General features: G+C 39.2%; 5 protein-coding genes across 5 annotated transcripts in view; 3 read left to right on the plus strand and 2 right to left on the minus strand.

The window, feature by feature from the left end:
- The first annotated feature begins 1,790 nt into the window (after positions 1–1,790).
- Positions 1,791–2,879, plus strand: LOC122656744 (peroxygenase-like). Its single transcript, XM_043851380.1, has 4 exons — positions 1,791–1,946; positions 2,060–2,209; positions 2,299–2,605; positions 2,693–2,879. Exons 1-4 carry the CDS (start codon positions 1,835–1,837, stop codon positions 2,844–2,846), a joined length of 723 nt encoding a protein of 240 aa, XP_043707315.1. The 5' UTR covers positions 1,791–1,834; the 3' UTR covers positions 2,847–2,879.
- Positions 2,880–11,070: 8,191 nt separating this feature from the next.
- On the minus strand, positions 11,071–13,144 carry LOC122656740 (acid phosphatase 1-like). The gene is made up of 3 exons (XM_043851375.1): positions 12,741–13,144; positions 11,453–11,662; positions 11,071–11,322 (listed from the first exon to the last, which is right to left on the minus strand). Exons 1-3 carry the CDS (start codon positions 13,127–13,129, stop codon positions 11,145–11,147), a joined length of 777 nt encoding a protein of 258 aa, XP_043707310.1. The 5' UTR covers positions 13,130–13,144; the 3' UTR covers positions 11,071–11,144.
- Positions 13,145–15,991: 2,847 nt separating this feature from the next.
- The window catches only part of LOC122655428 (uncharacterized protein At4g26485-like), a 44,344-nt gene continuing 36,866 nt past the window's right edge, over positions 15,992–23,469 (plus strand). Inside the window, exon 1 of the mRNA XM_043849621.1 lies at positions 15,992–16,092. The gene's annotated coding sequence lies outside the window, so the exon portion shown is untranslated. The remainder of the gene's footprint in view (positions 16,093–23,469) is intronic.
- On the plus strand, positions 16,168–17,972 carry LOC122655427 (uncharacterized protein At4g26485-like). The gene is made up of 3 exons (XM_043849620.1): positions 16,168–16,315; positions 16,414–16,615; positions 17,600–17,972. The coding sequence occupies exons 1-3, from the start codon at positions 16,168–16,170 to the stop codon at positions 17,970–17,972; spliced, it is 723 nt and encodes a 240-aa protein (XP_043705555.1).
- Positions 21,753–23,469, minus strand: part of LOC122656745 (acid phosphatase 1-like) — a 63,114-nt gene continuing 61,397 nt past the window's right edge. The window contains exons 4-6 of the mRNA XM_043851381.1: positions 22,818–23,218; positions 22,496–22,705; positions 21,753–21,930 (exon numbers count right to left, since the gene is read on the minus strand). Of these exons, the coding sequence (XP_043707316.1) occupies positions 21,753–21,930; positions 22,496–22,705; positions 22,818–23,209 (780 nt within the window). The 5' untranslated portion in view covers positions 23,210–23,218. The remainder of the gene's footprint in view (positions 21,931–22,495; positions 22,706–22,817; positions 23,219–23,469) is intronic.

Genomic DNA, 23,469 nt, shown 5'->3' on the forward strand with positions numbered 1-23,469 from the left:
CAGGGTTTCAAGGATCGCGAACCAGATCAAGAACCACTCGATTCATATCGGAATAAGCGGCCACCAATACCAATTCTGACGATTCGATATGACCGAATCCTAGATAAAAACACAGAATCATGGAAATATTCCTTGAATTTGCCGATTTTAGGGTATTTTCAAACCGATTCAAGCCGATTTTAATCCAAATAAAATCGAAACTGACACAGACTGCTTTTCATCACTTATTATGCGTTTTAAAACCAAGCACTATTGCTACACTTAATATGTGAAGAGGAGTGGTAATAGGGAGGGTAGGGTTTGGTAATCCTTACCTAAAGGTATTAGGAGTAACAATGTTTGTTTTGTTTTGGCAAAGGCAAAAGCTGATGGTTTAATACGAGGCATAAGTGTCCATAAAAAATGCCATTTAATTTCAATTTCAATTGTTTTTGTTAAATTCTTATATGATATCTCAAAGTCTATGATGTTCAATATGTATTTGTAGTGCTAAAGGTGGGCATGAGTGTGTAGATCTTTCTGGTAGATGTTTGAGTGCCAATATTTTCTTCAATTGTAGTTGAATTAGCAAATTCTGATCAACCAACAAATCTAGTGGTTTAATCAATTCAGAAGGCCCAGATTAATACTCCTCATGCCTAAGGTTGTTCACTGTTAACTTGTTCACACTTGCAAGCCACGCAATTAGGGGTGCAAGTTTGGCCTTGTCGAGTTGTCGATTGGCCCGAGCCTGCCTTGACCTGCCTTGAGCCCGTATAGGACCTAGATTGAGATACTCTGGCCCTGAGAGTGGTTCAAGACTGAGAATTTCTAGCCTTGAGTTAGGGGCGGGCTGGGCCAGGATTGAGACTTTGGATTGAACCCGGTCCGACCCAGCTCGAACTACCCCAACTCCTACATCTCCCTTCCCCCTTCCCCCTCCCCCCTTCCCTGAAAGTGTTCACTGGAAATTCATATTTCATCTTCCACCCGTGCCATGCATAATGCTGAAGGCTGAGATGGACAATAAACTATATCATGGGTGTCCACTCTTGATCCAATGGCTTTTAATTTCAATTTCAACTGTTCTGTTAAATTCTAATATGATATCCCAAAGCCTATGATGTTCTATATGTATTTCTAGTCGTAAGGGTGGTTATGAGGTGTGTAGATCTTTTTGGCAATATTTGAATGCCAATGTTTTCTTCATTTGTAGTTGGTAAATCCTTTATTTGAATTAGCGAATTCTAATCAATCAACAAATCTATTGGCTTAGTCAATTCAAAAGGCCCAAATCAATACTCGTTGTTCACTGTTAGGACCAATAAGGGTCAGCCCGACCCAACTCTAAGGGTGGGTCAAGATTGGATTTCTCAGACTATAATTCAGAGCTGGGCTGGGCCTAAACCGAACCTGAGCCCAGGAGAATCAGGGTTGGACTTGGGTTTTAAAAAACCTGGCCAACCCGACCCTCTTCCAGCCATACACGCAACCAATAATCTTCGATTTGGCATGAGCACACATGGAAGTTTCGGAAAGCCTCAGCCTTAGAGGATCGAATTCCCGAAACAGCTGTAGAGAGCACCGAGCCACTGACGACCAAGTGTCACTATTTCCGTGCAGTAACTCACACTGAGATACATGCAATCTTTTTTTGTTTTTTTGGTAGAAGAGATACATGCAATCTGACACCTACCTCCAACAGTGCTTACATGTGTTCTTCAAATTTCAAAGAGTTACAACCTGCACATTCCTCTCCAAATCTTACTTCATTCCTTTAAATAGCCATGAAGATCGATTTGTTGTTTTAGTGCTTCTGAGATCAAACAACACAGACACACAGAGAGATTAGAAAATGGCAACAGGGCCATCATCGACCGACTCAATGGAGACAGTGGCACGGCGAGCGCCTGTAACGGCTGAACGAAGGGTCCGAAGCGATTTGGAGCAGAGTCTCCCCAAGCCCTGTAAGTTTGCTTTTTTCTTTTTTTCCCTTTTCCCTTTCTGGTTCATGTAATAGTTCTTCTCTTCTTCTTTGCTTCCCAAACAAATGGGTTCTTTTTTGTTATTGTAAACACAGACATGGCGAGGGCTTTGACTGCACCTGATACAGAGCATGAGAATGGAACGTTGGGTCACAACCATAACGACATGAGCGTTCTTCAACAACATGTAGCTTTCTTCGATACAGACGAGAACGGCATCATCTACCCTGGGGAAACCTATTCAGGTACAGAATTAAGTAATTTCCTCCATTAAAAATCAATTAACTGATGATTTGTGCAAGAGATAGCTTAAGTGATCTGAAATTAATTTCAGGATTGCGTGCAATTGGGTTCAATATGATCGCATCATTGGTAATGGCAATCGTAATCAATGTTGCCTTGAGTTATCCAACTTTGCCTGGGTGGATTCCATCTCCTTTCTTTCCCATTTACATTCGAAACATACACAAATCTAAGCATGGAAGTGATTCAGGAACTTATGATACTGAAGGAAGGTATGTTCCAGTGAATCTGGAAAACATTTTCAGCAAGTATGCGCGAACAGTTCCTGATAAGTTGACATTTTGGGAGATATGGAACATGACCGAAGGCAACAGGGTTGCCTTCGATTTCTTTGGCTGGTTCGTTCCCAATTTCTATATATGGTATCTTCCCCTAAATTCACATCAGATTTGAATAAAATCTCTAATTTTGTTGGGTTTTGACAGGATTGCAACTAAGCTGGAATGGGCAGTTCTGTATGTGCTTGCAAGAGATAAAGATAGCTTCTTATCTAAAGAAGCTGTGAGGCGCTGCTTCGATGGTAGCTTATTTGAGTACTGTGCTAAGATGCAGAGAGGAGCTCATGATAAAATGGGCTGATCTTGATGTACTACTATGTACCTATAATTATAGCTACTACTGGTGGTTGCATAAAATATATTGAAATTAGATATCTCTGTACAGACATTTTCCTGTCTTAGCTGCTCGGATTTGCAGATTTATGGCTTCCAATAAACAAATGAGATATGAATGTACAGCCATAGCATCACCTCTTTCCTTTTTAAGCATATGCGCGTAGCCAAATCTTAAATAGTTCATCTGACAGATCCAGATTCTCTATGGCGCGTTGCCTCTAGCGGTCTGAGCGGCGTAGACTGAATCGTGTAAAGACCATCTTATCCCTACCTAAACGTCGGCAGGCACAGAACATTCGGTCTACGTGTTAAGGCTGGACCCTCCGTGTAAGGGAGAGAAACTACAGACTCTAGACCAATGACGACAATGTCATGCAGAATAAGAGCCATTGGTAGAGGCAGATTCAGATCATCACCAATTAGTTTTTTGATCAGTTTCCTGTTATTAGAATCTTTAGAATCCTCTGGAGAAGAGCACCTCGAATTGTCACTCTTCTTACAATAAGAGGCTTGCCATTGTGATCTCGAAACCCAATCCTCCAATACTGTTCTTTCCTATGGAGGACATATCTCAAAAGACATCACAATTTAGCTTAAGAAAGCCCTCCGAAGGAGGAAATCAATTGAGTGGAATGTTGACTTCAGGTTGAGAGGAGGGTGAATCAGTGTCTACCCAAAATTTTCAAATTCATATTTTAATTTCTAATATTATATGCACTTACAGATATCTTCGAGTTAACCCAGTTTTACCAAATAATCACAACATATATGCATGCTCACCTTGTAACCACTCTGTATTAGAAAGTGCATGGTCTATCAGAAAGTACATCCCACCCTGCAAATCAAACACTCCTATATATGCAATGAAAAGTAAAGTAGACACGATATCAAATTTATGTGGCTCGGCTAAATTGTCTGTTGTCCACACAACAAGTAAAGCAAACACAACATTAAATTTATGTGGTTGTAATATTTTATTGAAGGTTTCGTATATTGTTCAATACGATAATCAATGTTTTGGACGCAACAACAGCCCATGATTTCTAATCTCTACCCAAGTTAGGTTCATAATATAAAATTAAAAAAATTAAATCTCTCATTAAATCAACAATATAAGGTTTCACAACATTCAACAAATCCTACGGAATACTGTCTGTATATATTCTTGCCATTGACCAATTGCACATCCTCAAATATGAAAAAAGTTCAAACACATTTTTTTTTTTTGGTAATAAGTTCAAACACATTTTTACACCATAAAAAAGGGGTTTTTAACTATAAATTAATCTCCTTAGGTATTCCCAAACTCCACTATATGTGAATCGAGAAATCCGTGAAAATATCTTGTGTAAAACCTTGTTTAGCATATATTTTTCACGTTTTTTACTCTTTAAGGAAGATAGGCCTCTGCACTGTGAATGCACAACACTTTTCGGAACTCAATTCTGGCACAACACTTTTGGGAACTTAATTCTGATCTAAAACGAGGGAGATATCATTGTTTTACTGAAGATCTTGGGGGTATTTTGATTATTTTAAGAATATTTCTTGTCAGGTCGTACTTCAATGGCGGCGGCGTGAGTGTTCCATGTGTCACCATATTGCGCGGTTCATATTCTAGCCATTAGATCTCCTTTCTAAAACACAAGTGCATTTTGGTCCATCGGATCTGAAATTTTAGATCTTAAGCAATGAGGGTGTAATAAAGTCCAAGCATTTAGAATCTGGATTATGGTATACAATATACCAAGTCACACAGTAATAGGGATCACAGGGGTGCACGACATAGTGAATGAGATCCACTTAATAGAATCTTTTTTGCAGGTGCACCATACGCGCATAACACTATATAAGCTGGTTGATTCAATGTATCGCGTTATAGAAATTCTCCATAGGCTTTTCAAATGAAATTGCTCATGATGGCATCTACACCGGCCAACCTTAGTGCCTTCACAAAATCCATTCAGAAAGAATCTTCTAATCTGGGTCGTCTATTGATGACACTGTATGTGCTTGAAACGCTGAAACTCAGTCCCTCGGCCTATCAGAGCTCACGAAGTAGAATCTTGCTCATAAAACACTCATTTCATACCCAATCGACCCAAACAAATTGGAAAATGATCACTGTAACTCCAAAAGCGTGATTACATAATCTGTTGCAAGAATAAACAACAAAATACTCCCCAAATTTGTTCAAAGCCATTCAACCCTTTCTTAATTCACTCCATTTTTTGCGCGATGACACAAAAAACTCTATAACTTTCTCGTTTGATATCGAAACATCGTGAAACTAGTTGTGTTGTAATCAAGATTCGACAAAATACATTTCTTGTGAAGAGTAATTTTCCCAATTCTGATATTAAGACTTCCAAAAATAGTTTCAAAGTGGACCCCACTAAGTGATCCTATGAAATCGCAGCTTTTGATGTATGAGGCATTCACTTGCTGCTTCGGGCCTTTGACAAACACTAATTAGGGATCCAATATGCTGCCAAAAGTCAATCTCTTTACTCGGATGCTGTTGTAACCCTACCAAATGACCAAACTACCCTTTGAAACTATGTAGAAGCTCGTTTGACTATTCCAGCTCTGCCAAATCACCAATATCTACTGTCATAATACCAATATGACCAAATACGTTGCCAAAATGACAACAACACTCCATTGTACCAACAAGGTATGCTATGCTGTTGCAAAGGAGGTGATTGAATATTATTCTCATTAAGAGGTGTGTCTGATGCAACTTTAAACAGTTAACTCAAACCAACTACATTTTCTCATAACAAGATCGTTGTGAACACACCAAATATACCCATGATATGAAGACAAGGAAATAATATCGCAATGAGCTTTCTTACTATGAGCTCTTAGAGCAGACCAACTATTAATCCATTGGTATAAGTTAGGTGTCCCGGATGATGGTGCAATGTATGACAACGAACTACCAAACCATTCAACTTGAGCGAAGGGGAACAAAAGGACAAATGATCAACTGTCTCAACCATCTTCCCATATGGAGGACAAGAAGGGTTAACTGGAATATATCGATGAGCTTATGCCTCTACTATTATCAAACCATTGGCGCAAGCCCGTCATAAAAAATTCCCCATATTTGGGAGAGTATTAAAGTCTGTATCTACTTCCTATTAACGGTGGCTGGTGCTATCCTTCCTAATTGATGTAGATTTAGAATCATGGGTTGATAAATCCTCATAAGAGCGAAAAACATGATAGGCTGATTTAATAGTGAAAATTGTTGGGGTTGGAAAAATAACATTTCTAAATTTCTCTTTGTGATGTGAGCAACCGACAAAATTGATATGTGCAAGATAAATAAAACACAAAAGAAAACAAGTACATACACAAAAATAGAGTTAAGATCTTTATGTGGTTCGGCAAAATCACCTACATCCATGGAGTGAGATCCAACTTCCACTATGAATCAAGAGAAGAGAAAATAATACAACCCTTGTGATTTGATACCCAAACCCAAGCATCCATGTACACCCTTCTCTCATCTCATGTACACTCACTCATACCTTCACTTTGGCTCCTCGCTTAGTCCTTGTACACACGTTGCACCTATGCTATACCTCTTAGACTCTCACTTAGATCCTAACATCTTGGCTCCTTGCTTGGATCAACACTACTCTCTTTGGGAGACACCTCGCTTCTTTGATAGGACTCATTTTCTACTTTGTTGTGTTCTCTCTCCTTAGAGAAAACCCACTAATTCTCTCTTCTTATGTTGTTGAGCAAGATATCACTTTCTCTCTCCTTAAAAGAAAATCCACTAACTCTCTCTCATCTATTTTGCTTAATATCTTCAACCACCAACCCACTTCCACTCCCTTGGAAGACCCAATCTTGTTGAAGACTCTACTCTTCCACTTACTTGGAAGACTCCACCTTCTTGAAGACTTCACCTCCTTGAAGGCTCCACCTCTTTGGAAGACTTCACCTCTTCCAGTCTCTTGGAAGTTCATCATTGTTGAAGACTCCAACTTCTCCACTAGCCCATCTAGACCATTGAATTGAACCTTCAATCGGTCTAGATAAAAACCACCAAACTCAATAATCCCCACCTTGGCTTTCATTGTAGCCACTTTGAAGACTTGTTGAAAAACATTTTCAACCTCATTCTTCACCTTGCACATCTCTAGTGCTAGTCCCTCGAATGGTTGAACCCCCATCATTTCGGTCTTATTCTTCTCCCTGCACATCTCTAGTGCTAGTACCTCGAATGAGTGACACCTCATCATTTCAACTGTATTCTTCACCCAACACATCTTTAGTGTTAGTACCTCGAATGGCAGAACCTTCCTCATACATGCCTCTCTAGTCCCTTGACCTCTGTCTTCACCTTGAAGAGGCATCATCTTCCCTCGAACCATGTTGTAGGAGTGCCCACAACACCTTTCCTATCCTACAACATGCAACCTTCCCTTGGCGATCCATGAAAACACTCTCCAAATGTATTTTAAGAAATCTCCTTCTTTACTCTCAACGATACCGTGCTTTTCTCACCATCGACCCACTCCATCAACTCAAACTTGATCGCCAACCAATATCTCTGATACCACTTGTTGGGATTGGGAAAACAACATTTCCAACTTTCTCTTGTGATGTGAGCAATGCACAAGATCGATATGTGCAAGATAAACAAAACACAAAAGAAAATAAGATTATACACAAAAAAGAGGTAAGAGATTTACATGGTTCAACAAACTCGCCTACATCCATGTAGTGATATCCAACTTGGTATCAGAGCAACTCACTAACTCTCTCTCCTCTATCTTGTTGAACAAGATTTGACTTTCTCTTTCGTTAGATAAAACCCACTTATACTTCTTTCAAAGAGCCTCTTGGAAGACTCCACCTTACATAATATCTTCAACTACCAAACCACTTCTACTTACTTGGAAGTTCCAACATTGTTGAAGACTCCACTCTTCCACTTACTTGGAAGAATTCACATTCTTGAAGACTTCACTTCCTTGAAGACTCCACATCTTTGAAAATATCCACCTCTTCCACTCCTTTAGAAAACTCATCATTGTTGGAGACTCCAACTCTTCCACTAGCTCATCTAGACAATTGAACGAACCTTCAATCGATCTAGATAAAAGCCACCAAACCCAACAAAAATTCCATTCTTCGAACTACCCCAAATAAGTATATTTTCACGAGGAAACAAAGAAAGTGAAATATATATAATTGCCTTGTGATCTGATGGATGAATATATCTTGCCACCAACCTTTGCTAGGTTAATCGATCAATTCATAAACAAGATTTTATAGGCAACCATCCATACTAGGTGACCGAACCTTAAAGCCAGGTAAACTAAGCACCCATTTGTCCTCCCGTATTTTATGGCTTTCCATGTTTCTACTCTCCATATAAGTCATTTGATAAGCATTGAACGACTAGCAATGACGATATTATGCCATACCCATGAAGGTTGATGCTAAATCTTGGCTTGGAGAAAATCTGCTTGTGAGAAATAAATTGACTTCGGGAATATTGCCCATGAAGAAGTCGGCGTACTCCACAAATGTCATGCTACCTTAGCTAGTAAATTAAGGTTGTGAAGTCTCGGATCTCTGAAACTCAAACCACCATTAAACTTCAATTGACATAAATGCTTTCATGAGATCTATTTTATCTTGCAACCATTTGAGCTCCTGCACAAAAAGAAATGGGATACCACTCTACTTAGTCTCTAATGATAAGATACCGGCAATTTAAAATGCATATATATATAGATAGATAGAGAGAGAGAGAGAGAGAGAGAGAGAGAGAGAGAGAGAGAGAGCTTCATACTTAAGTAAAGTTTCACGGCCCACATGTGAGAGAAGTTGGTCCTTCCACCCTTGAAGATGTTTATAAGATTTATAATTAATATACTGAAAGAGCTGAACCTTCGAAACTCCAAAATCAGTTGTCAACCCCAAGTATTTTTGTGGGTCATACCCATGGGGAATTTTAAGGACATGAGGAAACCATCGTTTAAATCGGTAGCAGTATTAGGGCTACAGGTGAGGGATGATTTCTTCAAATTTATTACTTGGCCACTCGCTTTGTAGTAAATATCAAGACATTCCTTCATGGCATGCTCTTCATAAAGCTTCAATTTTGGAAAAAAAAAAAAGAGACAAGAATCTGTAAAAAGCAGTTGGATGATTAGATGCTTGCCTTTAATACCACTAATAAAACCTTCTGACTCAGTATTAGAAATAATAACACTCAAAGCTTGTGAACATAGAATGAGTAACACCGGAGAGAGAGGATCACCCTTGCGGTTTCCCCTAGTTGGAGAGATAGTAGCAGACTCTGTGCCATTAATCAGAAGATGGTAGCTCACAGTAGAAATACAGGACATAACCATACCAACCTACTTCTGAATGAACTGATATTTTAACGAAATATATTCAATAAAGTGCCACTCCACCGATTACAAGTGTTCCTCATATCCAACTTGATAGCCACAAACTTTGTTTTTCCTTTCTTCCACTTTTTGATATAATGAAATACTTTATGTGTAGAATAGACATCCAAAATCAATCTATTTAATTGGAATGAAAGCAAACCGTGTAGGGGAAATGATATAAATCAAAACTTAATAGATTTAAACAATTTAAATTGTTAAAACCAAAACCGAACCATTTATTGAACGGGATTTCATTTTTTAAACCAAAACCAAACCATTTATTAAACGGTTTCACGGTTTCGATGTAAACAACTCGGTTTGGTCTTGATAAACGGCCTTGGTTTGGTTTTGACACCCTTAGTAGCAGCAACGGTGTTGTTTTCCTTTTCCTGATCTTGGTCACAGGGGACATTACTATTGTCAACAAAGTCGAAGGATGATGAGATGCGGGAAGATGATCGAAGAAGCCATTGAGGTACTAAGAGCACTTGTTTCTCTACTCCAACTTGTTGGCGTTGGCATGCCACTTTTGGTTGGAATCATCTAGGGGGAAAGTCCCCATTGGACAAACCTTGTAGGTGAACCCCACCACTGTACATGGCTCCATTCTGAGCTTCGTTAGTCCCTTCACCAAGCATTCCATCTGTAACTTTGGTGATCGATCGTCCCTGCCCTTTTCATTTGAACTCAAAATGCAAGCGAGGAACCAAAAGTGATAATAACAGAGGGAGAAGAGAAAGAAGAGCGGGCAGAAGAAGAAACACTTTTAGTATCAATAAAAAATCGCTGCTAAAAGTGATAAAAACTTTTATTACATTTTAGCCCCTCGACTTAACATCACATAACAGACATACGTGTATGGAAACAAACATTGCCAAAAACTCTAATCCATTAAACGGCTATTATCAGAGAGTCTTAACTGGTGATTGGACATAAAACATTTTTAAAACAAATTCAAAATTAACTTATATATTTATAATGGGAGAAAGAACACTACCTGGTCATTTTTGGGGTTCCAGGGGTGCAACAGTCATTTCGCGAGCCCTTGTTTCATGGCGTTGGGGTGGCATGCGCTGCGCATACGGGTGGCGTTCTCTTTCCCATTTATAATAATGTTTTTAAAAAACACTTTGTAAACAATTTACAACATTTCCATTGGTACAATAGACAACTCTCTCGCGATGTTCTCCCTTTTAGGAAGTGGATACTTTGTCGAGAATCTCTTCCATCTATAGTAGAACGCTGTCTGCCAAGTGCACCAATATGTAGCCATTATAGGCACCAACCTTTGGTATACCACAGGCGAACAATGCACAACTACAATGGTAAGGACCTCAAGTATAGGAAAATAACAACTACCGAAGATTAAAAACAACCGGTGGTATTCCATATAAGAATCTCAAATGATCATGTTCAACTCATACTTATATTCCACAATCACATTGCGAGAATATACAATGTGACAAATGTAAGAACAGAATGTCCGTTGTCAACACTTTATGGTCATATATAAGGGTTAAGGCAATCATCGCATATAAAATTATCAACACAATTAATAAATTTAATCTTAATTAAAATGGATTTGATGAACACACATTCATATATGAACACACACATACATATAAATATATATCTAACAGGTTTAACATTTAATTTGGAGCTGGCTTGCTCTATAACAAAAGGGTAAACTAAATAGAGGAAGATTTAATTGAAACAATGTCCAAACAGTGTTCCACATCCAAATCAAACAAAAGGGTGGGGTGCTAATTATGGAAGAAACTTCAAATTAGAAGGCATTGGTGGGGTTGGATTATGAAGACTGGACATGCTTTTCAGGGAATGTAATATAAGGAATTGGGAAGCTTAAATGTTCTCATGGCACTAGGAAATCCCAAGAGGCTGGGCCACTGTGATCCAACCATTCCCCATAGACGATAGCCCTCATTGATCAACTTCTTCCTCTGCTCTGCTTTGTACTCTTGCACTGTCATGCCATTGTCCTCATCTTTCCTATTATAAACACATAGTTACTGAATTAATGACTAATCTTGAGATAAATAGAAAGGGAAAAGAAGAGAATTGAGAAAATTAAGAATCTAAATTTTTATTTAACAAAGTGAAAGGATAGAATTTTACCAACCTTAGTATGAGACCAGACCACCCTGTGAAACCAACCTTAAAGAGGTTGTCAGTTGTGGGATCCCTGAGGTGCTCTCCTCTTGAAGAGATTAAGAAGATCTTCAACCCTTTCCCTTTTATCTCTTTGAAGAGGTTCATTGTGTGCTCAAGAGCTGGAGCATTCCTCTCCCACACCCATTTTTCAAAGGAGGCAATGTTAAACTTCTCCCCTCTGAACAAAATGTCTAACCAAAGTCAGTAGCAATATGCTTAATAAAACCATCTTCATTTTTGTATTAATCCTAAGAATTGCTCAATAAGCATGGTTTTAGAAATTGGATCGGAATCGGCTGACATCGATCTCAATTAATGCCAATTGCTACAATCTATTTTGGAATTGGCATGAATGTTCTTTGATGGAGAGCAGGCCTTGGTGCAACGGTAAGGTTGCTCCATTTGACCAAGTGGTTACGGGTTTGAGTCTGGAAACAATCTCACCACAAAAACAGGGGTAAGGCTGCGTATGTACATTATGACCCTCCCCAAACCCTGAAGTGATGGGAGCCTCGTGCACTAGGTTCCAATCGAAGTGCTAATGTGGATGGTATAGACTATCCATGCAGCCACATCAAGGTCAAAAGGCACACACGTAAGTCACTCTTGAGGAGGTGAAGTGGCGAACACGTAGGTCACTCTTGGCCATGTAGGTGGATTGAAAATCTCAGTGTCTAGCTGGCGTTGGGCTCCTCTGTAGCGCAACACAGAGTGTAGCGCACATCTCACGGCCCACAGTGCTTGGGCACGCAGCCCAACACCCCACCTGTGTGTTGGGCTGCATGCCCAAGCACTGTGGGCCATCCAATGGTGCGCTACAGAGGACCCAAATCTGTCTGGCTGGGGCATATGGTGTAGTTACAGATGGGCCTTGATATCTCAGCAAAACCCATCCCATACTAATCCAAATATTGTTATCGTTCACACCCAATATTGTTATCGTTCACGGGGTGAGGGTCTTGCATCTTATGTATGTATGGATTCAAATCCAAGTGTAGTACCATTGCATACTTCATTGTTTCTAGATGTACATTAATTACCTAAGGATCTATAAAATAAAAAATGAGACTGAGAAAGATTATCTATTATGATGAGATCTGAGAAGAAAGACTGCAAGATCTGACAAAGGGAAAGAAATGGAGACCGGATCAGCTCCCCGTACATGGAGAGTAACAACTCTACTGCAGGATCTGATCCGGGCTCAAGAAAATGTTGTAGATTGTGGAAGCAATTGGGAAGAAAGTAGAGATAAGTACCCGTTGCAATGTTTCTTGAAGTAAGGAACAGTGGAGAGGAGGGTATCGTCGACATCGAAAACCCAGGCATCCTTACCATCACCGGTCAACTTGAAGGTGCTGCTGAGATAGATTGTGGATTCCTCCAGAGCTTTCTCGGAATCAACCTTGAACTGAGTGGAACTCATGTACTTTCCGATGTAGTCTGTGCATTCTTCTGGGACAGTTTCGAAGTTACGGATGTTGTGGAGTTCCACATTAATCCTCCAAGCTTCACAGTAGTTCTTGAGGGTTATCTTCAACTCATTCGTGTTCTTCTCTATCCTCTGGTTCCAGATATTCCAGTCTGCAACTGCTAATCCAACAAAGAAACTACAGAAGCACAGCAAGAAACCCAGATTTCTTCCCATTTTCTTTTTCTTCTTCTTCTTGTTCTTTCCGATCAAAAGACAAAAAGGAGAGTTTTGGGTCTTTGGCTTTTAATTGAATCAGTCATTGAATGGGATGATGGTTTGAAAATTGAAATAAATTCACATGGGTGGTGGCCGGCAAGTGGGGTCCTCTCTCATTTGTATATCATTTCCTGCTCAGCCCCATTAGACTATTAAAGATTTAAAGTTCATGTGCTATGATTAATAAATCTATGTTTAGATTAAATTAAAATTGGTTATTATGGAAGTCGTCTGTCTCCCATAAATGGAATTGGGCTGTTTTGATATGATTTCTATTTCATTTTCATGAGATCATAAATTAAAATTAGGGTAAAGTACACTTACCCCCCGTAATGCACCCAATATTCCTTGTATCCTGCTAAGCAGTTCAATATTCCACGTACCACCCTTCAATATTCCACGTACCATTCTTGCTTTACAACCCAAATGCTAGATAGGTCCAATCCGTTAAATACCACCATTAGATGCCAAAATTTTGACTATTTTACTATTTGTTCCATTTTCTTAAATCTGATAAGACGTAATTACCCTCACTTATTTGTTGTCCTAAACTAATTGAAAATGATTACCCACCTTTGTTTTATTTTAAAAAATGAAAAGACCTAATTGCCCTCATTTATGTATTACCCTAACCTAATTTGAAAAGACTATTTTACCCCTAAATACTTGTTCCTAAAAACCCCAAAATGCCCTCATCTTCCCCAAATCATCATCTTCTTATACATACCCACCACCACCACCACAACCACCGCCACCGCCACCGCAACCACCACCACCACCACCACCACCACTGCCACCCAACTCGACAATCGACAATTGACAATCGATAATCGCCGCCGCTGCCACCGTGAACTGAAGGGAACCCTTTTTTGAATAAAATCTGGAACCCTGCAAGCCTGTTTCTCTTCTATCCGACACTTGCAACAACCGATCACTGAGACGAATAACACCTTTGCTGAGAAGATGAATGGAGACCCACGTTCGATTGCAGAAATTTCAAGTAATAGCGACTGAGGATTATTACAGACATATTAATACTTAAAATAAAAAAGGGGTGAAGAATATGAGAGAAGGGAGAAGATGGGACGATGGAGTTTTGGTTGTGGGATTGGGTTTGGTTGAGTGGAAAGAGAAAAGAGATGGCTGGGGTTTGATATGGAATAAAAACTAGAAAATAGGAATTGAAGATAAAGAAGTGGGTTCGGTGGAGATTAGAAGAGGGATTTCATCTCTCGAAGATGGATTTTTAGATGGAGAAGGGAGAATAGGGTATTGGAGATTGGGGTTTAAAGATGGGAAAACAAAAAACAAATGGATTTGGTAGGTCTCAGAAATGCGATGGAGATGGTAAGAAAAGAAATCAAAATAAAAGAAGGAGAAGTGGAGAAGAAGAAGACGATGTCGGACGAGAGTCTTCTACCCCGGCTCAGGAAAGCTTTGAGTTGTCTCGTCTCAGTGCTCCTTTTTTCTTTTACTCCCTCACTCTGCTGCTCTCTGTTTCTCTCATTTGTCTTAGAACCCAAAGCCAATGGTGGTTGGTGGCGGTGGTGGTGGTGGTGGTGGTGGGTATGTAAAAGAAGATGATGATTTGGGGAAGATGAGGGCATTTTGGGGTTTTTAGAAACAAGTATTTAGGGGTAAAATAGTCTTTTGAAATTAGGTTAGGGTAATACATAAATGAGGGCAATTAGGTCTTTTCATTTATAAAAATAAAACAAAGGGTAAAATGGTCATTTTCAATTAGTTTAGGGCAACAAATAAGTGAGGGTAATTAAGTCTTTTCAGATTTAAGAAAATGGAACAAAGGGTAAAATGGTTAAAATTTTGGCATCTAACGGTGGTATTTAACGGATTGGACCTATCTGACATTTGGGGTGTAAAGCAAGGGTTGTACATGGAATATTGAAGGGTGGTAGGTAGAATATTGAGCCATTTAGGGGGGTACGAGGAATATTGGGTGCATTATAGGGGGTATGTGTATTTTATCCTTAAAATTATGGTTAAATACGTATACCCCTTTAAATGGACCCAATATTCCTCATGCACCCCTAAGGTTCTGATAAGTTCACACGCACCCCTTCAAAATTTCATGTACGCCCTGCATTGTTCAATCTAAAGCCATTTAAGTCTACACTATTAATTTTAGGCGTTAAATGCTAAAAAAAAATTTATTGACCAAACTACCCTTTCTTCTAACTACTCCTAAAATTTGAAAAGACCTTATTGCCCTAACCTATTTGTTCATAAATTGAAAAGACTATTTTGCCTACCCTACTTCTTCTTAAAACCTAATCCCGACTAATATCACCGTTGCATACCTACTTGGAGAGAGAAACCAAATACGAAGAGTGGAGAGCACTTGTTGCTCCGGCGAGGCAACCACCTCCTTGCTCCGTGACGACTTCCTAAACGAGTGGTCACAGTACAGGGCTTGAACTTGGTTAAGCATGGTTAGGCCCGACTAAGACCGATCGAGCCCGATCAATTGACACCTTTATTATATATATATATATATGAAAAAATTAAACATGATAATTCGGTGGCATGGTTCCTGCGCCTAGGACCACGTCAAATTATCACTCAAACCCCAATGAACTAAATGAGTTGTTATTGGCCCCCGAGCTGGTGTAGGCGCTATACGACGAGATAGCTTTCACAATTCGTGGTCTCGCCAAATTTCAGAAGGAATTCAAATTCGGAACACCACTTCAGATCCTGGTCTAACCTATTTCGAACCTTGAGGGAAGAAAACCAAGAGACTCTTCCAGCGAGCGATTGAGCCTTGAGGGAAGAAAACCAAGAGGCTCTTCCTGAGAGAGAGAGAGAGAGAGACTCTTTTCCCAATGGATTATGGCAGCTGAAGCAATTGAGTCCCTCGGGAAATAAACAAACTTCCGAACCAACAGATATCCAAGTTACGAAGTACAATAAGATGATAATAAGAACTCTGCGGAGGGTCATGAGTGCATAAAAACTGAAAGGTTAAGAACTGAGAAATGGAAGAAGAACAGGAATGGATCATGCACTACAGCCGCTCTCATAAGATGTTACTCGTTGGAGAAGGTGATTTCTCTTTCTCTGCATGTTTGGCCAGGGCATTTGGTTCCGCTAAGAACATGGTCTCTACGTCCCTTGATTGCAGAAGTACGTCCCTTTAAATCTCTCCCGCTTCCCTTCCTTTTCTATTTTCTATGATATTGGATGAGTTCTTTTTAACTCTAATAGTGTTCATGGAAACACAGAAACCGTAATGGTCAAGCACCCAACAGCAAAGGCAAACTTGGAGGAATTGAAGAAACTGGGCTGCACCATTCTCCATGAAGTAGACTGTCACACCATGAACAAACACTCTTTTCTCAAAGCTACGACATTTGATCGAATAATCTTCAATTTTCCCCATGCGGGCTTTTATTACCTATGGGAACATGAGCAAGCCCAAATCAAGTGAGTTAAGACTGCAACTCAAACCAATGAATTTGCAAGTTTAAAATAGGAAATGCATCCTAATACTTTGGGGAATATTTGATTGAATTAGGCTATGAAATTTCATACTTAGCTAATCTAGACCTTTTTCCTTTTCATCCAAAAGCCGGAATACCTATATCATCTAATGAGCTTGATTGGGTAGAGCCCAATACAGGAAATGATCTCCTTAATAGGTAATGGATTTTTTTGTTAATCCCCTCTAATCTATTAAGCTTGTTTTATATGTGAGCCTATCCATGAAAGAGACCACCTCCTGTATTGGGCTCTATCCATCCAAGCCCCATCAGTTAATACTTATCCATTAATCCAACCCTTACAATAACTGGATCTTAATCCATTATATATATATATATATATTTTTATTTTGGGAGGTGGGGGGCGGGGAGAGGGATAGATTACCCATACATGATGAAAACATTATATTGGATACCCAATATACATGTAATGATAAAATGCATAAATTAATGTAATGGAAAAAAATATCTACTTGCGGTGTTTCCTATGCCCCCTAACAGGGCACCGTGAGATGACACATTTGCCCTCTGGATAGATATGGTCAAGATTCTTGTGTAGAGACGATGCGACCAAGTAGAGATCTCTTTCTCTTAATGTAAATATATTAAAAGTACATCTGATTTAAGAGGGTAGTCAATAATGTTATATTTTCACTTACAGTCTTCATGCCAATTTCTTGGAATAAAATAAGTTTCATTTTGATTCTAGTACTTGATAAACTATATATGGGAGAATGTTCCTTGTGTCGCAGCAGCCTGTGCCCAGGCACATGAACAGCTTGTACAGGGAGGTAGGGTGGTCAATGTGCCTGGGCACAGGCTGCACTGCGGCAAAGAGAACAGCTATATATATTTAAATTTGATTCCCTGTATATGTTGGGCAACCCTTGTACCTAACCGACTTGATCGACCTTGGATTTAATACTTAATGTCTTCCCAGGCTTCACCAGAATGTAGTGCAAGGCTTCTTTAGGAGTGCACGTGACATGCTTACAACCAATGGTGAAGTTCACGTGACTCACAAGACAAGTCACCCTTTCAGTAAGTGGGAGGTGGAGAAACTAGCCAAAGAAGCTGGACTATGTTTGGCTAAAGAAGTAGAGTTCAAAATCCAGGATTATCCGGGTTATCACAACAAGAGAGGAGATGGAAATAGAAGCAATGAGTCTTTCCCTGTGGGAATGTGCAGCACTTTCAAGTTCATACTGTCAATCCATACTATACCTGCATGTACATCTTTAGATGCAGTTGCATGTTTGTGGTTGGACCGGTATGATCCAATTTGGAAACCCAGATCGTGAAAAACTCGATCCAAACTTATATTTAAAGAGTATTTTGAAATTTAATTATTTTGTTTGTGTCATACTTATAATATTTTACCGAGAAAGTTTCCTCTTTGCGAAACGAGGGTATGACTGCACATTATAACCCTCCTCAGACTCTGTAGTGACCCGAGAGCCTCGTGCACTTTGGGTAGGCCCTTTTTTTTTTTAATATTTTTTATGTTTTTATGTTATTTTATAGGAGATTGATAATACTTAGGTTAGTAGTTTCAATTTCTTATTAATTAACATCAATTTGTTTTGTCATACTTGTAATCTTTTATAGGCTCTACATCTAAAATAAAATTAAAAAAAAAAATTCTTTTATAGGCTCTCACTAGGCTTTTGTTGTTGAGAGTTAAGATTATGTTCGGATGCCAAGAAATAAAAAATAGAATAACATACAAATCATGATGACACAATGATTGATCAATGTGTCTATTTTTCTCCTCAAATTCAAAAATATTTAAATATTTTTCTCTTTTCTCGGCATCCAAACACAGCCTAACGGATGATAAATTCTAATAAATGCAGTTATGGACAAACTCTTATCAATATTACCTAAAACCCCTCTGTTCATGAATCTTATTAGTAAATTATTAGAATTTCCAAAAGAAGTAATCCACTTCAAAGTTCACTTGTTAGTTTACAGGTGTAAAAAACTTGGTATGCGTAACTGGAATCTATCGGTCAAAAATCAAAACCAAAATGACCAGTAAACGGTTTGGTGTCGGACCCAGGCCAATTATTATTCGGGTGTTTACGGTGTTTGATGGGTACCTAGTACCTACCGAGAATCAATGACATCGGTAACCATCCGTGTCGGGCTTTTCGGTGCTTGATGGGTACCTAACCGAGACTCAATGATATCGGTAACCATCCAGGACTGACCGACGTTTATAGCACAATTAATCGGTTTACTGGTTGTTGATAGCTAGTTTATAGTCTAATTAGTTCATTTAAAGATTGATTCTAGCCCAATTAACTTGATCTCAATTATCGATGATATATAAATGTGTCCATGACCAAACCATGAAGTTACGGTGCGGGGCCTTAAATACGAGGGGATTGAATAGGTCCGATCAAAACTGATTGGAATTGACCAGTTGACACCCTTTTCTTTACATGTAAGGTGTTTGAACTATTCTTGAAATCATGAAATTGCAATTCCTTTCTTATAATTGGATTTATTCACTTCCTGTTGTTTGATGGCTAAAAAGGGGTGAGAAAATTGTGAGGGTGGATCCCACAAATTGTGGGTTGAATTGACAAACAAAGGAAGGAAATAATGGAATTTGCATTTTGTAGTGGAGGGTGGGATTTAGTGGGAGAGAGAGGAAATGGACATGGGATGGGATTCTGTAAGGGAAAAAAAAAAAAATAGGAAAAGAAGAGAGGTAGACTCAAAAATAACTTTTCCATGAATGGTACCAAAACTTTGAAAGTGAATGGCGTGAGAAAGAGAAAAAAGGGTGTGCCACCTCACTAGTTAAGAATAAATGTATTTAATGAACTTGTCTTGAAGTTTTTCACCCCCATCAAATCAAACAGTCACATTTATAGTAATTTGTGGGAAATAAGTACAAGTTTTTTAAGATCCGTGGTGGGTCAAATTGGTTGAGGTTCGCATTCAATTTCAATCTTACATGCTCTAGTACAGGGATGTAAACTAACTAGAGGAAGATGAAAATTGAAATAGTGATTAATTTTAAAAATTATAATTGAAATAAATGTCCAAACACCAATTGTAGGTGCCGCCCAAATTGCAGCTATGTTCCTGCTACCCCAATTGTAGGCAACACGTTTTTTAATCCATAAGGGTATTATGGAAAATACAAAAAGCTGAGAAGGTACTGTAAACAATGCTACGGTCCATGGCATCATGATGGTTCACCTTGGTAAACTAATAAACATTATACTTTGAGGTCCAAACTCTTAGGATCTCCAGGGTTGTTCCCAGGGCACCCTAGGGTTGCCCTAGGGAACTCCGAATATGTCAGCTGTGCATCTTATTTTCAATTTTTATGATTTTCCATGGTCGCCCATGGGTGTCCTACGGTGACCCTAATAGGGTTTAGTATGACAAACCAATGCCCAGTCCATCTCTTTGATGTCTATGAAATTATGGGATCCATGTAAAGGAGAAACACATCTCTATTCCATCCTATGAAAAGAGGGATCCATCCCATACTCGAATGCGCAGTGGAACGGAATCGATTTGGGTTACTTTCACATCCCATGAATAATCATAAAATTAAAACAACAGGAATTAACATAAATTTGCTAACCTGATGAGCCTCAATTGTTGCTCCTCCAATATACAGTGGTTCTTCCTCCAACAAGCACTCCAAGTAAACAGATCTGAACATCCAATGGTGCAGCCAAGGTTCTCCAAGCCAATCCTACATCCTCTTCAGTTCCTTAGTCACAGATTTGGGTTTCCAAAACCCTAACCTTCAAATTATCTAGAGAACTAGAAGAAGGGAAGAGAAAAGATCACACTAGAGAGAGGGAGAACTAAAAATGTGGGAGAGGGGGCACTGCAGAAAATGTGGAGCACTGGCCCCCCTCTGCGTATTTGGTGTTTATATAAAGCCAAGGTTTTTAAAACCCTAAATAGAAAAAATCACAGTGAGAGTCTGACTCTCTCTCTCTCTTTGTTGGCTTAATCCGATTTAATCTCAAAGTGCTTCTAATTGGTGAAGAAGCAAAATCTAATAGGGAATAGTACAATTAATTAATTATTTTAATTTATGAATAATTACAATTAACACCATATCCATTAATTAAATAAACAACCATTTCTATTAACAAATTCTAAATAAATCCTACATGATAATATTATGTACCACCCCTCCACTAATCAATACCATCATTATGGAATTTAGGGCATGTACACTAGTACTGTCAAACCACATTCCATAGTACATGTCCATATAAGAGTATCTGTGTATTTGATAGGGTCCTGCAAAACTCGATAAAATATTTTAATTAAATAATTATATATAATCTATTATTTTATGTAAAATAGGTTTTGCAAAAACCATTTCCAATATGGTACTGGATCCAGATTCTGATCCGACCATTCACAGACAACCTCAATTTTGGTGTTCCTCAATCGGACAGTGGTGACCATGTTGAGTAACTCCTTCACTCACAAAATGTTCGCGTATTCCTAAAACACCGGCTTTGACTCAATTGAGTCTCATTCATTGATGAACCAAAGAATGCGGTCACATTTTGCAGTGACAGGGTCTTCTCAGGTACAAGGTCTCGGTGACTCATGTCTGTCCCATCCTGCATCTGACAGTAATACATGAGGGAATCGACAAAGTAGATTATTTGTCAATACACACATCGAACATGTGAGTACTCGCATTCGTACCTTGACATCACATGTCTAGGCATACCCAATGCGACGATCATATGATACGGGTGTCGAGCCCAAACCCTAGTCGTGACAACTATTTTAAGTAATACTTACGGACACATAATGCTCAAAAAATTTATATCACATGTGATAATATTAAACCAGAATGTATAAAGGTTCAATACAAAGTACAACCGGACCGAACCGGGTTTGATGGACACATAAATCCAACAAATATTTGTGAACCTAAAGGAGAAATGGATTATTCCAAGTTTGCGACTAGGATTGGGGGCAACAAGAGCATGTCTGCAACCCGGGTTGCAGCCAAAGTTTTTCCACCAAACACTTCATCTCTCCATTAAACTAAAAACAAAACAACTTACAATGCTTCAGGGATCATAGTATAAGGGATTGGGAAGCTTAAATGTTCTCATGGCGCTAGGAAGTTCCAAGAGACTGCTCCATTGTGATCCAACAATTCCCCATATACGATAGCCTTTACGGATCAGCAGATCCCTCTGTTCCACATTGTACTGTAGCACTGTCTTGCAGGTGTCCTCATAACTCCTATTATATATGGATATATCCATAGTCAGCTACAATATTTAAATAGAAAGGGAAGCAGACAATAGAAATCAAACTGGACCTGGTTCCTGCCCAGTCGTGGCGAGAGTTGGACAGTCTAGTACTCAGGAGAAAAAAGTTCAGATTTGCTACCCACATGGGGATGGGTGGGGACAGATCTGAACCCTCCATGGGGGTGTGGGACCCATCTCCATGGAAGGTTCAGATCTGTCCTCACCCATCCCCATGTGGGTAGCAAATCTAAACTCGTTTCGAGTCCGGATTAGCTACCCACGTGGGGACGGGTGGGGACAGATTTGACCCCTTCAAGGGGCATGGGTCCAACACTCTAGAGGCGGGTCCCACTCCTCCACAGAGGGTTAAAATCTGTCCTCACCCGTCCCAAAAACAGGGGTGGATCATTTCACGTGTGGGGTCAAGATGGGACCCACCTATGAAATGACCATCCCACCCCTATTTTTGCTGTCGTGGAGCTGGACACTCTCCCACCATAGCTGGACAGAATCCTTTTCCAATTAAAGTGCAGGAATAGAGTTTTATTACCAACCTTAGTATGAGACCAGACCACCCACAATAACCAACCTTAATTAGGTTGTCAATTGTGGCGTCCCTGAGGTGCTCTCCCCTTGAAGAGATTAAGAAAATCTTAATCCCTTTCCTTTTTATTTTTCTGAAGAGGTGCAATGTGTGCTGAAGAGCTGGAGCCTTTCTCTCGCACACCCATTCTTCAAAAGAGGTTATGTTTAACTTCTCCCCTCTAAACAAAAAACAATGACTCGATCGTGTTAGGGATTTGGATAAAATGTACTCATCCTTAAAAGCTAGCCATTAAGGAAAAGATGCGTAAGAAATTGAGAAGAAATCAGTACCCGTAACAGTGTTTCTTGAAGTAAGGAACATTGGAGAGGAGGGTATCGTCAATGTCGAAAATCCAGGCATCCTTGCCATCACCTGTCAAGCTGAAGGTGTTGTAGAGATAGCAGTTGCATTCCTCAATCCTCTTCTTGGAATCAATCTTGTACCGGTCAGATCTCATGTACTTGCCGATGTATTTGATGCATTCTTCTGGGACAACCTCAAAGTTAAGGATGTTGTGGAGTTCCACATCAATCCTCCAAGTTTCACAGTAGTAGTTCTTGTGGGTTAAATTCAGCTCATTCTTGTTCTTCCCTGTATTCTGGTTCAAGATGTTCCAGTCTGCTACTGCTAATCCAACAAGGAGGCTAAACAAGCCCAGCAACAAACCCAGATTTCTTCCCATCTTCTTCTTCTTGTTCTGTATCAAAATTAATGGAACTACTTAATTAATGCTTATTGGGGAATTAGTGCTGACAAACCAACCTACCTCTTTTAGGGGGTGGGGTATATATTTCCTGTTTTTTTATATGAAAATTATTGCTATAAAATTAAGTTTGGTTGAAATTTCAAGTTTCCTTCTAATTTTCCTGTTTCTTTATATGAAATTGTTGGTATTTTTTGAATAAATTTGGCTTCAAAATTTTATACTTGGTTAATGGAGAC

Source organism: Telopea speciosissima, chromosome 3 (genome assembly GCF_018873765.1).
Source record: "Telopea speciosissima isolate NSW1024214 ecotype Mountain lineage chromosome 3, Tspe_v1, whole genome shotgun sequence".
Taxonomy (NCBI): domain Eukaryota; kingdom Viridiplantae; phylum Streptophyta; class Magnoliopsida; order Proteales; family Proteaceae; genus Telopea; species Telopea speciosissima.